Source organism: Macrotis lagotis, chromosome 6 (assembly GCF_037893015.1).
Source record: "Macrotis lagotis isolate mMagLag1 chromosome 6, bilby.v1.9.chrom.fasta, whole genome shotgun sequence".
NCBI classification, from domain to species: domain Eukaryota; kingdom Metazoa; phylum Chordata; class Mammalia; order Peramelemorphia; family Peramelidae; genus Macrotis; species Macrotis lagotis.
Window position 1 is genome coordinate 179,135,229 of NC_133663.1, and position 15,952 is coordinate 179,151,180.

The 15,952-nt window shown below is 31.8% G+C and overlaps 1 protein-coding gene across 1 annotated transcript in view; it reads left to right on the top strand.

Moving 5' to 3' along the window:
• The window catches only part of MYO16 (myosin XVI), an 851,952-nt gene that overhangs the window by 748,052 nt on the left and 87,948 nt on the right, over window positions 1–15,952 (top strand). Inside the window, exon 29 of the mRNA XM_074192022.1 lies at window positions 11,396–11,492. Within this exon, the coding sequence (XP_074048123.1) occupies window positions 11,396–11,492 (97 nt within the window). The remainder of the gene's footprint in view (window positions 1–11,395; window positions 11,493–15,952) is intronic.

Consider the following 15,952-nt stretch of genomic DNA (forward strand, 5'->3'; position numbering starts at 1 on the left):
TAAGATACGTGATAATACTACATGTCCATTTACTTCCTTCGTTTCTTGCTTTTTATTGCCTTCATGATTTATTACTAGTTTCTCTAGTGACTTCAAATCCACATTCCACTTTCTTCTGCATATCTTATCTTTCTGTCAATAATAGACAATTTCATAGTACTTTATGTCATATTCTACAAAGAAATCAGTTATATAAATTTATATAAGAACATAAACTCATCCTTTGAAAGAAAATGGAAGAGTTTGAGCAACATCACCTAATAAGACAATGATAAATGAAAGAAAAAATAATGTAATAAATCTTGGTGAGAAACTCAACTAAATAATGTCATTCCAGAGCCATTTAAGGATGAGACTGGAAATAGGAATATGAAAAATGGAAAAGATCTGCAAATATTTTTATAGCAATTTTTTCAACATTCAGGAAATTGGAACAATTTGCCCTCAAACATCACAGTCCTGGGTATACTTATTGAAGAGAAAATTGTTATGTCTCTGAAGAAAACAAAGATGGGAAAAGTTCATTTGATTATGTTAGGTTTCTAATTATGCTAGAAAACATTCAGCTTTGAAGGCTGAGAAGAGAGGTATGTAAAGGCAGAAAAGAAACCAAAGAAATCAAGGGGAATCTGAGATCTTAATAATGATCTCTCCATAAAGGAAATCAAATGAGCAAAAGACTCAAATGCTTACTTCACCATTTACACACATGCACGCAGACACACTTACATATAAATATATAATTTCTGGGAATCATTTAAATATGCAACAAGAGCATCTTTGGCAAGAGTATATAAATGAGGAGGCGGCTAGGTGGCGGCTAGGTGGTGTAGTGGATAAAGTACCGGCCCTGGAGTCAGGAGTACCTGGGTTCAAATCCGGTCTCAGACACTTAATAATTACCTAGCTGTGTGGCCTTGGGCAAGCCACTTAACCCCATTTGCCTTGCAAAAAAAAAAAAACCTAAAAAGAAGAGTATATAAATGGGAATAAATGATTTTTAACATTATACTCCATAGTAAACTATGTCTTACATTGACTAAAAGATGTAGTAAATGAAAGATCCTACTGTGCTTACTATTTGTTGTTTCAGAAAAGCAGAATGAACTCTTAAAGGATCTAACTCAATAAGAAGTTGCTCATGCATATGACAAAAATTATGTAAGATCCCTAGAAATATATAATAACAGACAACATAGTACTCAATTGAGACATATCAACTGAGGCATAAAATAGAAAGATGTCTCCTTTCCAAAAATATTTTCCACTCTTATGGAGAATTAGTGTAATCTCCACAAAAAAATGAATGATAATATATAGCTATGAATGTCTTTCAGATGCTTCTATTCCAAATAACAGTTGTGCTATTTTCATCGAGCCCTAGAACACTGAAAAAGAACCTTCCAGCTATGATCCATTATCACTCTAAATAGTCTGAACTACTCACATAAGAAAATCTAAATGGATGGATAAGGGCCTGTTATTCAGACAATAATATACAATTAAATGGAAAACCCATAACATTCATGAATTAGTACAGATATTTTGGAGATCATTCCATGAGTCTAATTTTTTAATAATTGATATGAGTAATACATAGCTAAATGATAAATGACAGGGTGATACCAGATTGCCTTTTTGAAATTGCAAAATTATTTTAATGATTCCTGAAATAAAGTTTTCATCTTTGCAATACCTGTGTTTTCCAGAATATTTATAGAAATCCAAGTGATAAAAATCAAGCATAAGCAAAGGAGAAGTACATAGTAGACTCTAATAGGCTGCAACACATCACAAGCAAGGAGTTATAAAGGAGATTTTAACTAAAGGTTATCATGAAAGATGTGTTTGATCAATAAAGAAAATGGGCTGTTTGCACTGAAAAAGATAAAAATAATCAAAGGATAGCTCCCATGTTTCCATTGTTATATCCTCAAGATCAAGAGATACCAAGAAAGGATCACAGTGTGTGGAGTGTTCCTCTTGTAGAAAATGTATGGTAGGATATGTGTAAGAGTTACACAGGATGAAGAGGCGTGAATAGGTTGCAGTCTATGTTGTTAATAGGAATAACCATATCTATGAGATCAAAGCTCCATTTAAGTCTTTCAAGAATTAATTGAGAATATAACAAACTTATTCTATACCACTTCAACTAGACCTTCACTAAATTTTCAGCATGTACTTTAACTCCTTTGTCAATTGATGACTTATTGGGGACCTCCATTTGCTTCAAATCTTCAACCATATCATATTCCTAAGCCCAAGTGGTTCTTGACTCCTACTTTATTCAGAAAATTGAGGCTGACTTTGATGCCTTCATCAAGCTAGATAATGAGACTTCCTTTTCACTTCAAAATATTTTTTCTCTATATTAAGATAGATTACATAGAGAAAAAATATAGACAGGATATGTCCTTGCTTGTTAAAGCTGATCCTATGTGGCTTTTTATCCCATAATTTCTCACTCACTACTACAATTTGATCTTTCATTTATTTCCTGCCTCACCAACCTTTTCTAACTTTCCCTCCTTCATCATTTTTTTCCTTTCTTTCTATAAACACCCTATATCTCACTTTGAAAAAGTCACCGCCAGATCCTACTGACTTCTCATTCTGCTGTTCTATTTCTATTTAACTACAAAACATTTAACTTCAAATTCTATCATTGATGTTTCCAGTTACACACCAACCTCACACTCCTTAAACCTTTGAAATGTGTCTCTGCCCTTGCTCTTCAACAGAAAAATATACTGTCAAATGACACTACTGATCCTCTAGACACTAGAAGATGGACTATGCACACTATGGAAGAAGACACTATGGATAGTATGCCAATTCAATTTTTTCTTATTTCTTTACAGTTGTTGATAGCTTTGAAAGTTTCTATCTTGTGGAATTTTCCTTCCTTAGGTTTTATGATATTATAGCTGATTGATCTTCCTACCCCTAAAATGTGAGCCATCCTAGTCCAAAACTACAATTCTTATAACTTTTATAGCACATTATTTCTATATGACCTTTTCTATTCCTATGACTTCTTTATTGGTATTATGTGTTCATAACTCTCAAATATACATCTCCATTATTGAATTTCTTCTGAAATTAAGACCTGCATGTTCAACTACCTTCTGAACATCTCTATTTGGATGTTCCACCATCATCTTCAATTCAGGAGCTCTTAAACTAAGGTTCATAAATTTGTTTATTTTTAAAATTTTTATTACTGCATTTAAATATAGTTTCCTTATAGTCCCATATAATTATCTTATACATTTAAAAATATTCTACAATTATCTTTCAGTTTCATCAGACTACCAAAAGGGACCTTGACATACACAAAATAATCTCTCTCTCTCTTAAATACAGTATGTAGGGACAGGTAGGTGGCACAGTTGTTAGAGCACAAGCCCTGGAGTCAGGAGGACCTGAGTTCAATTCTGGCCTCAGACACATAATAGTTACCTAGCTGTATTACCTTGGGCAAGTCACTTAACCACACTGCCTTGTAAAAACAAACAAAAAACAAATAAATGCAGTATGTACAAACTCAAGACATCCTATGTAGCTCTACCCTTGTCATCAGCTTTCCCCATTTCATTCAGTTGTACAGCCATTCTTTCATTCTTAATACCATTTTCCTCCTTGCTTCTCCCAAAAAGTCATCAAACCCTACTGTTTCTTTTTTCATGACATTTTAAAGGTATCATTTTTTTTTCCCATTCTTACTAGCAATCTTCTAGTCTGGGTCACTAAAACCTCATACTTAGACTATTCTGTTGGTCTCCTAATAGATCTTTGCCTCTAATTCCTCTGCACACAAATCTGTCACATGTCTTCCAGATAATTATTATTGCTTTTTTAAACATAGACTTCTAAATTCCAATACCTATATTAAAAGACAACAAAAGAAAATAACAAAAAAAATCTTCTTTCCCCCCCCCCCAGTTACCTAAAAGTCCAAATTCTTTATACTAGAATTTACAGTGATTTATATTTAGTTCTAACCTACCTTTCTAACTTTCTCTAAAACTCTTATGCAACCCAAACCTTTAGCTTTATTCTATCAATTGTTTCTTGAACCTGCCTTGGATATTATATTTATCTCCCCATAGCTTTGTTTACACATTCTTCCTGCCCCCAAATTTTGCTTTCCAACTATCCTTAAATGTGTATCTAGTAGGGTGGCTAGGTAGTGCAGTGGATAAAGCCCCAGCCCTGGAGTCAGGAGGACCTGAGTTCAAATTCGACCTCAGACACTTAACAATTACCTAGCTGTGTGACCTTCAGCAAGTCACTTAACCCCATTGCCTTGCAAAAACTAACATATATATATATATATATATATATATATATATATATATATATATATGTATCTACCTCTTTTCCCATATGAATCCTAATCATTCTTGAAGGTCCAACTCAGGTATCTCCATTTTAAGCAAAGTTTTTTTCACTCTTTCCACAGGAAATGCTCCCCTCTTTTGTATTGGTGTAATATGCCTTACCTGCTACCATTCATTTGACCTAATCAATATACTCCTTTTATATTTTATTGAACTGTTCATATTTACAAATCTTATTTCCTCAACTACTCCATGGAGACACTGGAGGGAAGAGATTGTGACTTATATTTCTTTGAGTCACCCTTGAACCCATTAGGTGATCAATGACTCTTTTGTTTATTGTCTGATAGGCTGAGCAGATGTGACCTGGCAGTCTTACTTGATTTTTCTATTTCTGAGTTTAGCTTTTATGTTTTAGCCTTGAGCACATTTTGCCTTTGAGATTTAGTTCACCACTATGAATGACATGTCACCTTTGGTGATGAACAGTTAGATGACATGCCCCCTCCTTTCCAATGCCTGTCTCACAGATTTGTTCTGCATTGCTCACAGACAGTACCAACTGTTCTTCCTGTTGATTGCCAGGATAAGTCAGTAGCTGAAAAAAAAAGACCACAAATTGTGGAAAATAACTGGGGATAGTGGAAAGGAATAACATTTTATAATAAAATTCTAGTTAGATAATCTTTTATTATTTTGAGAAAGCATTGACATGGTAGAACAAACTCTAGCTTTAAAAATTCTACACAGACAAGGTACCTCTAAGTAGTATAGCAAAATGAGGCAAAATTACATGATAGATGTCACCACAGACAAAACTTTTTTCAGTGTTCCATTAAAACCTTGATATCAGATGAGATTTTTCCAGTCATGAAAGATACCAAGTCTAATCAGTCACAGACACCCCAAGTAAGGTAACAGTTATAAATATTAGGTTTTCCACAGTTCATTTTTGCTAATAACATCATAGTAATTCTATCAGGTCTGGGATCACTGCAAAGCTTCTTTATATAAATGCACAGTAATGTGAAAGAGATAAATATAGCATCTACAGTATCAAAAAGTGCAGGGAAAGCCCAAATATTACCTAGAGTATTACTTATGGATGGATAGGAAAGTAGATTAAATATATTATGTGTATTATAAATGTATATATGATATAATATACTAATATATATAATATATCATGTATAATGTGAGTATATGAGTACACACACACACACACACACACACACACACCCCATTAGGTGGCACAGTAAATAGAGCATTGGGCTTCGAACAGGAAGAATGATATTTTTGAGTTCAAATCTGGCATCAGACACTTAGCTATGTGACCTTGGGTAAGTCACAATGCTTTTCCCTCAGTTCCTTACCTATAAAATAAACTAGAGAAGGAAATGGCAAACAATTCCAATTTATTTGCCAAGAAAATCCAAAATTGGGTCATATAAATTTTGATAAATTACTTGGTTGTTCAATCAGCTGGGCTTCAGAAATGACGAAAAATGATGTGGCTAAACTGTTTTGTGGAAATGGTATATAGTAAACTATTCAATAGCATGATAGTGATAGTAAACTATGTAATACTACTAAAGTCCACTGATCGATATTCTTCATTGAAACTTCACATTAATTTCTGGAATACCATTGTAAAAATGAAAATAATAGTTATAAACATCCTCAAAGAACAATAAAAAATGCTTATGGTGGATGAAAATTAGTTGCCATGTTAGCAATGGTGACATCAAGAGTAAGAAATAGCATAAATAAGTCATAATTTAAGATATGTGTGTCAAACAGGAATTGTTATGAAAATGAGACCTGATGGATAACTTGTATGATCAGTTGCTAACCCACAAAACAGTTTAATAAATAAGCAAATTTACTCCCATTATATAGATTGCTCAATAGAAACCATGAGGAAAAATCAGACAAAATCATAAAAGATAAGACTGCGTTCATAAGTTATTTTCTAAATTATTGGAGGAACTAGTTTCACTGATGAAACCATAATTATTTCAAAATTTCACACTTAAGAAACCATTGTGCCTATATAGGTAAACTATTTGGAGAGAGTGGAGGGATGCATCTTTCAAAAACCTCCAGCTTCAGCTGTTGTCTTTGTCACTTTGATCATTTAGAATTAGCTGAAGAGTTAATAGGTTATTGCCATTTTGTCCTCTAAAGAAAAAAAGATTATGACATACTTTGAGAATTGGAATTGTTAGCAACTAAGGCAGTGCACATTCCACTGTATGTTCTGCTCATCAGCAGCAAGGAAAGATCCTAGTCTAGAGCAGAAGGTATATGTTAATGTATTATAATGTATAGTAATAAGTCCCTCTTTTGAAATGGCTTGGTGGTAGGAGAAATATGACAGTACAAACCCCAGGGAAGGATTTGAGAACTAGATCTGCAAAGAAGAGAAGCTGTAGAAAACAGTGAGTTTGTACAAGCAAACTGATCAAGAACCAACATGGAAGTAAAGGATTCTCGAGGGCATGACAGAAAAATTTGCCCAAAACCTTATCTGTGAGAACTCTTTAAGAAATAATAGACATGTTCAAATGACTTAAAGTATTCTAGAGGAGTCCTGGATTTTTGATATCTGTCACAATTTGAAAAACAACAAAAATGAAAAAGTAATATAATTCTTGCCTTAAAAAGAGGGTAAAATCATACTTTAATCAACATGATTAAATTTTTCTGGAAAATATTATATAAAATAAAATAATGTTACAAGATGTAGTAAGTTACAATTAAATATATCTGAATTAGCTAACAAATACTATCATTTATTCTTTGCAGAGTTTCTTATTCAAATTATCTCATTTGAAACTCATACTAATTCCAAGAGCAATGTATTGCAAGTATTATTGTTCTCATTTTACAGATGAGATAGCTGAGACTCAAAGAGATCAAAAAACTTTTACATGGGCACATAATTTCAGAAATAGAATTAGAACCCAGGTATTCCTAACAAGGCCAACATTCTAATCAGAAGGCTATACTTTGTCTCTCACTCCTGAAGTTCTTAGTACTACTGAGGTAGTGAAATCATAACCTTTGAATTTAAATCTCAGATAATTGGATGAATGAAACTATGATAGTATTTTACCACCTTCATTTTAATAAGACAAGAATAATACATTAATTATGCTATTCCAAAATAATATTGGTCAGATCAGTATTATGTTAAGTGCACCTATCAATGCCATAGAGAATGTGCCTGTAAGTGAAATGTCAGATAGATAAAGAAGGCTGTTCTGTACTTTGGAAAAAATGAACAACACAACTTATCTGAGAATAGACAAATTCTCATTTTGATAAAATGTTTTGGGACATATTTGTCCCTTTAGGCCCAAACAGTTTATAGGAGAGTAAAATTGATAATATATGACTTACAAAGGAAAAATAAAAGGATTTTGAAGATTTAGAAGACATATAGACAATATTTTAACTTCATGCAAGAAAGTGAGGGTTATTTTATATTTTTAACCAAACATAAGTAATGAATCCGTTACACTAGTGAAACATTTTTGTACATAGATGAGCATTTTTAAAAGAATATTAGTGATAGAAGGGACAATAACTTTATAGGCTTTACCAAAGGGACCCTCTAGAAAAAAACTGAAGCAATCTGTCTCACCATAAATGTTTTCAGAATACAATAAACAACTTAGAGAAATTATTCCTACTAACATATGATGGTATGTTTAAAATTTCATATACGAAGTAATATTGTATGATACTATCTATCTCTACTGATCAAAGCCAAGAGTTGCCTTATGTTTAGAAGAACAAATATTAGCAGTTCTATCTTCTAAGCTAAAAATCTACTCTAATATATGGAGTTGTATTTTTGGAGTAATATCTCTTAGTATTAAATACTAAAGATTTTTTCTAAGTAATATTTTTGCCATGTCTAAGAGAAATAAACCATTGCAGCTACAGATAAAATGGAAAAGTTTGGTTGCTTATTGGTAAGCAACTCTGTGTATGTATGTGTATATATGTGTATGTGTGTGGCCACAGGAAAAATATATATATATATTCTTTAAGTAGAAAAGCTATGAAATTTCATGGGGCTGGCTTATAACATATATTTTGAAATATACTCATCAATTTATTTCTTACATCATCTATAGTTTCCCATTAATCCCTCCTCTTATTACTTGCAAGAGATCCCTTCCTCATAGCAAAGAATTTAAGAAAAGAAAATGCAGGAGCAGCTAGGTGGTACAGTAGTAGAACACTGGCCCTAGAGTCAAAAGGACCTGAGTTCAAATCTAGTCTCAGACACTTAATAATTGCCTAGCTGTGTGACCTTGGGCAAGTCACTTAACACCATTGCTCATATGTTTTGTTTTCTTGCCCTTCACTTTGCATCATCATTTCATATGTCTAATATTTTTTGTATTTATCTCATTTACTGCTTCTTATAAAAACACACTACAATTTGTTTAGTCAGTCCTCAATCTATGGGCATGTTTCCAATTCTTTGCTACTACAAAAAGTACTACATTAAACATTTTTGTGGTTTTGGAGACTTTCTTTTAATCTGTGACCTCCTTGGGGTAAAAATAAGTATTTTCAATAATTTTCTTTGGCAAATATTTTCATAACTAGCATTATACTTGATTGAATTGATCTTATCATGACAGCTATTTAGTGAGAGTTGGTTTGAAAATTTAGGGGAAAAATTATATTCTCAATAAAGACATTTGTTGCATGTTTTACATTTTAAAATGAAATATTAGCCCTCAGGTGATTTTCTGTGCAAAACTTTCAAATTTACTAATCAAGTCCTATTTTGTAATACCTTAATTAGGAGAGAAACAGTATGTCATAAAAAATTAGGATATTGTACTTGTCTAATAATATAATTTCATATTTTGCCTCTGATAACTTGTGCAACCCTGGACAGGTTACTTAGCTTCTACATACCTCACAAAAATCCCTACAATTTATTTATTAAGTTATAGATGTATTTTTAAGAATGCCAAAGAAATCATAGATTCTTCAAATATTCATAAGTACATTATATGTTTAAATAATAGTAAGGAGGTAAGCAAACAAAATTGGACTGTATTTCTAGATGAGATTATGTATACATATATTTTATTCATGTGTGTATCTTGTATTAAACTTATGCATTAATATGAATTAGTAACTCATTAATATAAAACAGCTGGAGCAACTGATCAATACTATTTAAAATTTCCAATCAGATTGTCTGAAAATCCAAATAATAAAATATCTTAAATATGCATTTTTTAGCTTAAAAGAGTAGTATACGTAGCAACTCAAATTATTTTAATGATTATCATCCCCCAAAAGTCCAATCCTAAAACATCTGTTTAGTATATAGAGATGTGATTTATAATTAGCATGTCAGTTGGTAGAATGATGAGTGAAAAATCATCAAGGGACTTGAAGATGAGTAAAATGCTTTGTTGTCTTTAGGATTTCAAACATTACTCCTTGTCATTCATTAAGTTTACATGATTAATTTTCATTATCTTTGAAGAGGGTATGATTAGCAAAGGTAAACATAGCACAGTTCCTATCTCAATTAACACAAATTCCAAATTATGGTTGAAAATAATGAAGAATATCTGTGATCAAATGCTAGTTCTGATACCATCTGTGTGACCTTGAGTAAGTGACTTTTTCCTCTTGGGTCTTCAGTGTTATCACCTAATTGATCTTTAAGGCCCCTTTCAGGGCTAAATCATATGTTTTTGTTGTGTTATTATATCATGTTAATAAGAACAAGATTAGCTAAAGTAATTAAAAACAAATAATTCCTACAATCTGATTTTAACAGTAATTCAATTGACTGTTTGTCAATGTGATAACATAGATGATAGCAGTCCCAAGTGTAAAGACAATGATAACCAAAAATCAACACCATAATCCTGGATGGTGATTATTCATTTATCAAAAGCAGGTTTCCAAGATCCAGAAAAGAAGAACTTAGAACAAAATATCATCATTATCATCATGTCAAACATTACTGAATACTCCAGGTGTATTTCACAGTGGACTAGAAATCCCTAGGTGATATGCTTAACAAATAGATTAAGAGTGATTGCTAATTAGCGTATCACTTGGTAGAATATTATAATGTAGAATATCTAAGGCCTGAAATTGTTTCAAGTTGTTTATTGTCATGAGGAATTTAAAGAGTCTTCCTCACAACTGTCTTTAAACCATCATCTGTATTGCAGAGATTAATTCCATAGACAATATGTCTTTCCTTATGGAAGGAAGACTCTAAAAGAAATAGTTATTTGGGGCAGCTAGGTGGTGCAGTGGATAGAGCACTGGCCCTGGAGTCAGGAGTACCTGAGTTCAAATGTGACCTCAGACACTTAATAATTACCTAGCTGTGTGGTCTTGGGCAAGCCACTTAACCCCATTGCCTTACAAAAACCTAAAAAAAAAATAGTTATTTACATGCAGAAAAAAGTCCAAGACCTAAATGTATTTTTGCATGTGTTTTGCATTTTGTTTATTTCTGGTGGTATATTTTTAGGTAAGAAAGAGACTACAAAGCAAAAAAAGAATAGGTATTTGGAGTTCAATAAACAGAATTCATTTTCTACTTTTGTCTCCAAGAAAGAATGATAGTCAGTTCTTTCATTTTTTTCACCAAGAGGCACAAGTACAAATACTACTTTGTTGGCACATATGTGTAAGTGAATATTTATGTGAAAATATTGGAACCACATTATTTAAAGACATATATGTATATATACATACACACAAACACACACACACACACACACACACACACATATATATATATATATAGTATAGACCTGCTGAAAAGGAAAGTCCTTCAAAGAAGTATTTGTACATATCATATGTGATGGTGGTAAGAAATAAGACATACGGGGGGGGGACAAACAAGCTGTTATTGCTTTTGGTAATCCTTCCTAACCTTCTGGGGGAAAAAATAAATCTCTGCCCTGTGACTATTTACCCAGCATCTTTTGGCATTTCCTTGTTGTTGATTATTTCCCTACTTGTTTGTGTTTTAGACAGGAGTGCGAAAAGTATTTCTAAAATACTGGCAAGCTGACCAACTCAATGATTTGTGCCTTCAGCTCCAGAGGAAAATTATAACCTGTCAAAAAGGTAACAATTATATGTGGATATTCATGAACAGTATTTTTCATATGCCTGTATAAAGCTGTTGGCTGCAGTAGAATTTTTTAATCTTTAAATGGTAATAATTATACATTCATATTTATGAACAGTATTTTTATTCGTTATGCACACTTATTTGATAATGAGGTAAAATACAACTTTCATTTATATAGAATTCACTTGTCAATTGGTCATGACGTTAATTAGCTGACTCAGTATTTTCTTATATCACTTTTCAGGGGTTAGAGAGCATTTCCTTTTAGTTAATCAGCCCTTAACTTTATCATTTATTGGTGATAATTTTTTTAACTCATGCTATAAAGAAGAGAATTTACCACATTTAATTTTTCTTTACTAATTTCAACAAAGATGTTATGGTAACACCACTGAAATTCTCTTCTGATTTTTATTTGAGATGTTGAGATGTTCCCTTCTTGAGAAATCAAACACCTTGCTAGAGATTACATGGGCACAGTCACATAAAACAAATTTACATATTAGCCATGAGGTAAAAAAGAACACAGACCCCTCCTCCACAAAGGAAGAAAAAAAGAAAAAAAATAAACAAAAAATAAAGTTTAAAAATATGCTTTATTTTACATTGAGACTTTATAAATATTTTCTCTGGAGATGCATAGCATTTTATAAGTCCTTTGAAAGTATTTTGTATCATTGGTATTTATGAGAATAGCCAAGTCAGTCATAATTTTTTATTATTATATAATATTGTTATTATTATATAAAATGATCTCCTGGCTCTGCTCACTTCATTTTGTATCAGTTAATCTAAGACTTTCCAGATTTTTCTGAAACAATTCTACTTCCATCACAATCATATTTCACAGCTTGTTTAACCATTTCCTTATTGATGGGCATCCCCTCAATTTTGAATTCTTAGCCACAACAAAAAGAGCTACCATAAATATTTTTATTTAAATATAGGACCTTTTACTTTTCCTTTGATTTCTTTGGGATATAGACCTAGTAGTATTGTTGGGACAAAAAGATACTTCCAAATTCTTCTCCAACTGGTTAGAATAATTCTCAATTAAATCAATGATTTTACAATAACTTAACTGTTTGACTTTGGGGAAGTCACTTAACTCCATTGCCTTGCAAAAGTCCAAAAAAAAAAAAGGAAAAAGAGAAATGAGATCCTTATCAGAGAAATTTATTATTATTTTTTTGCTTCCTGTTTTCCTTCTAATTTGGATTGAATTGGTTTTGTTTATGGAATTTTTTTAATTTAATGCAAAGTGATCTATGTTTATCTTGTAATGCTCTTTAACTCTTTTTTGGTCATAATTTCTTCCCTTATCTATAGATCTGACAGATAAAGTATTCCATGCTCTTAATTTGCTTATGATATCATTCTTTATGTCACTTTCTTGATATCTGACATGAGATCTTGATCTAAACCAAGTTTCTGCCAAAGTGCTTTCCAAGTTTTCCAGAAATTCTTGCTAAATAGTCATTTTTTCCCCAAAAGCTTGGGTATTTGCTTTTATGAAATACTAGATTACTATGATCACTTACTACTGTGTACTATATGCCTAATCTATTCTATTTATCTATTCTACTAATCCACCACTCTTTCTTATCTAGTAGTAAATTGTTTTACCATTTTATACTATAGTTTGATATTCTACACCATCTTTCTTTACATCTTTTCAATGATTCCCTTCATATTCTTGACTTTCTGTTCTTTTAGATGAATTTTAATAATTTTCCTAGCTCAATAAAATATTTTTTACAAGTTTGACTAGTTTGTCACTGAATAAATAAATTTAGGTAGAACATCATTTTTATTATTTTAACTTGGCCTACTCATGAACAATTGCCATTTCTCTAATTGATTAGACCTGACTTTATTTGTGTGAAAAGTGTTTTATAATTGTGTTCACATATTTCCTGGGTTTGTCTTGGCAGGCAGATTCCCAAGTATTTTATATTGTCTGGAGTTATTTTTTAATGAAATTTCTCTTTTTTATCTTTTCCTGCTGGATTTTATAAGTAATTTATAGAGATGCTCATGATTTATGTGAGTTTATTTTCTATTCTACAACTTTACTGAAGTTATTAATCATTTCAACTAGTTTTTTTAATAAAAGTTGATTCTTTAAAATTCATCAAGTATATCATCATATCATCTGCACAGAAAACTTTTATTTTTAATCTTCATTATTTATATTACCTCCATAACTTTTAAAGTCCAGATAATACAAAAAAAATAATAAACCAAGTCCTTACTTGTATTGTTTGTTCATTTCTGAGATGTCAATGTTTTCAATGAAAATTTAACAATGGTTCTCACAAGTTGGAGCTGGTTACAGTTAGACACTTCCATATTAACTATTTTAGAAACCATTGTCTGAAAGATTTTACTTCCCTCCATCATTGACATGCTATTGTTCCCTCCTAATTCAGATGGGGAAAGCGGTATTCCTGCAGATCCTTGGTCTCATAATTTGTCTTCTACCTTTCCAGAGCTATTGACTCTAACCAGAAAAAGTCACAAATAAATTAATATTCCATACTCTAAATATAAAGTGTATAATTTCAATTCTTCTCCCTCACTGGCTAACCCCTAATGCTTATCTAAATCATTTTAGGCTATACATATTGATTCTTGAACTTATATTCAAGTATCTGTTCCAACCCTATTCCTATTTTCTTTACACTTAGTCAACCACACTCCGAATCTTCAAAGTTTTGGCAGGTTATCTAGGTTCCTTCTTCAGCAAGGTTGAGATCATTCTTTGGAAACTCACTCAGATTTTTCCATTGTTCAAAACTTCATCACTCTCTTCTCCTTCCATCCTTCTTGTCCTCCTACATATTTGATCCTATTTGTCCTCTCCATTTTCTTTAGAACTTATAGTTTTTATAAATCATCCCCCCCTCGGCTATCTTCAAATGCTTTTTATTGACTTCTTTCTACTGACTACCAAATATCATCAGGTCTGCCAAACACTCTTGAAAAGTGAAAGTCTTCCCTTGGCTCTTCTGGATCATCCAGATACTAAGTTCTCCTTTTGTATTGCTTCTTGAAATAATTTTAACTCTCCATTTTTTTCAACCTGTACAATCTGGCTTCTCCTAACAGTTTATTGAAAGTACTCTTTTAAATGTTTCAAATGAGCTTCTAATTACCAAATTAAATGATATCTCTCCCCCAAGTTTAATCCTCCTTGACCTCCTACCAACTTTTGACACTGTGGACCTTCTAAATGAAGCCCATCTGCTCCCTTAGATTCAGAGCTACCATAATCATGCCCTTCTCTTAGACATTCATTGTCCTTTTTCTGTCCCCAGCTGTTTGATGTGATGCTCCCTTTTGACATTCTCACTTATGAATAGTTTTCAGTCTTATAACTTTGAGCATATATATTTGAACATAAATTTCAATCTTTAGATCACAAACAGAATGATATACTTAGTTTGGACTTTATTGCAAGCCCAGTTTTCCTTTAACCTAAAAGAAATTCCTTAGTAACCACTGAGTATTTCCAAAAATTAGTTCTTTTCTTCTCCTGTAAACCATTGTTGATTCATTATATTATATGCCTAGCACTTTCTATAATCCTGACATAGGCTCTGCAACTTCAATATTCTTTAGTGATACAAAAATACAAATTTATTCTATAAAAATATTATTTCAGAGTTTGTGTCTATAAAAATTAATCTGGTTTTTTATAGTTTGGATTTGTTATTTTTAATTATTGGGTAATATTTATCATATCCCCCCATGTACACCTTCACTTCCCCACACATACCTTTAGGAAGGTTTAAAAAGAAGGCTGGACATTTTTGCTATAAATGTAATCATTTGAATTTCAAATTATATTACTAGGAGATTATCTTCCTAAGTATATGTATTTATTACCTTCTAGACAAAAGAAAAAAAGTTTTATGAGTCTAAAATCTACTACTCTTTCTGTCACCTTAAAAAATCTCATAAAAATGTCAGAAGAAAAATGGGAAATTAATTTCCTTTTGTGCCAAATCATTTTCTTGAAGTAATTAATCTTATGCTAAAGAAGCCAATTTATGCCATATAGTATAGCTTAAATGATCAAAAAAGACAGTTGGGAATAATGATGGGAAAATGGAGTCCCTCAAATTCTTTGAAATAAATGTCACTGGATGAATGTTTCATATGAGGAGGGGGTAGGGAACAATGAGGACGGGGGTGGAGAAAAGGCTGGTTTCTTCACATTAATGTTCCAGTTCAAGTAAAGCAGACATCATAGAGTTATCCTGAAATTCACCCTTTCAAAATTCATACTTTTCCTTTTTTAAAAAGTAACAAGAATGAATAAAGATCAGTTTGTTATGTATTTCTTTTCATCTAGTGCTCTTAAGCCTAACAGCATTTTATTGAGCAATAGTTTATATTCATAGAAGCCTGATTGTACCATTGACTGTTTACTTTTTTTTTTAGATTA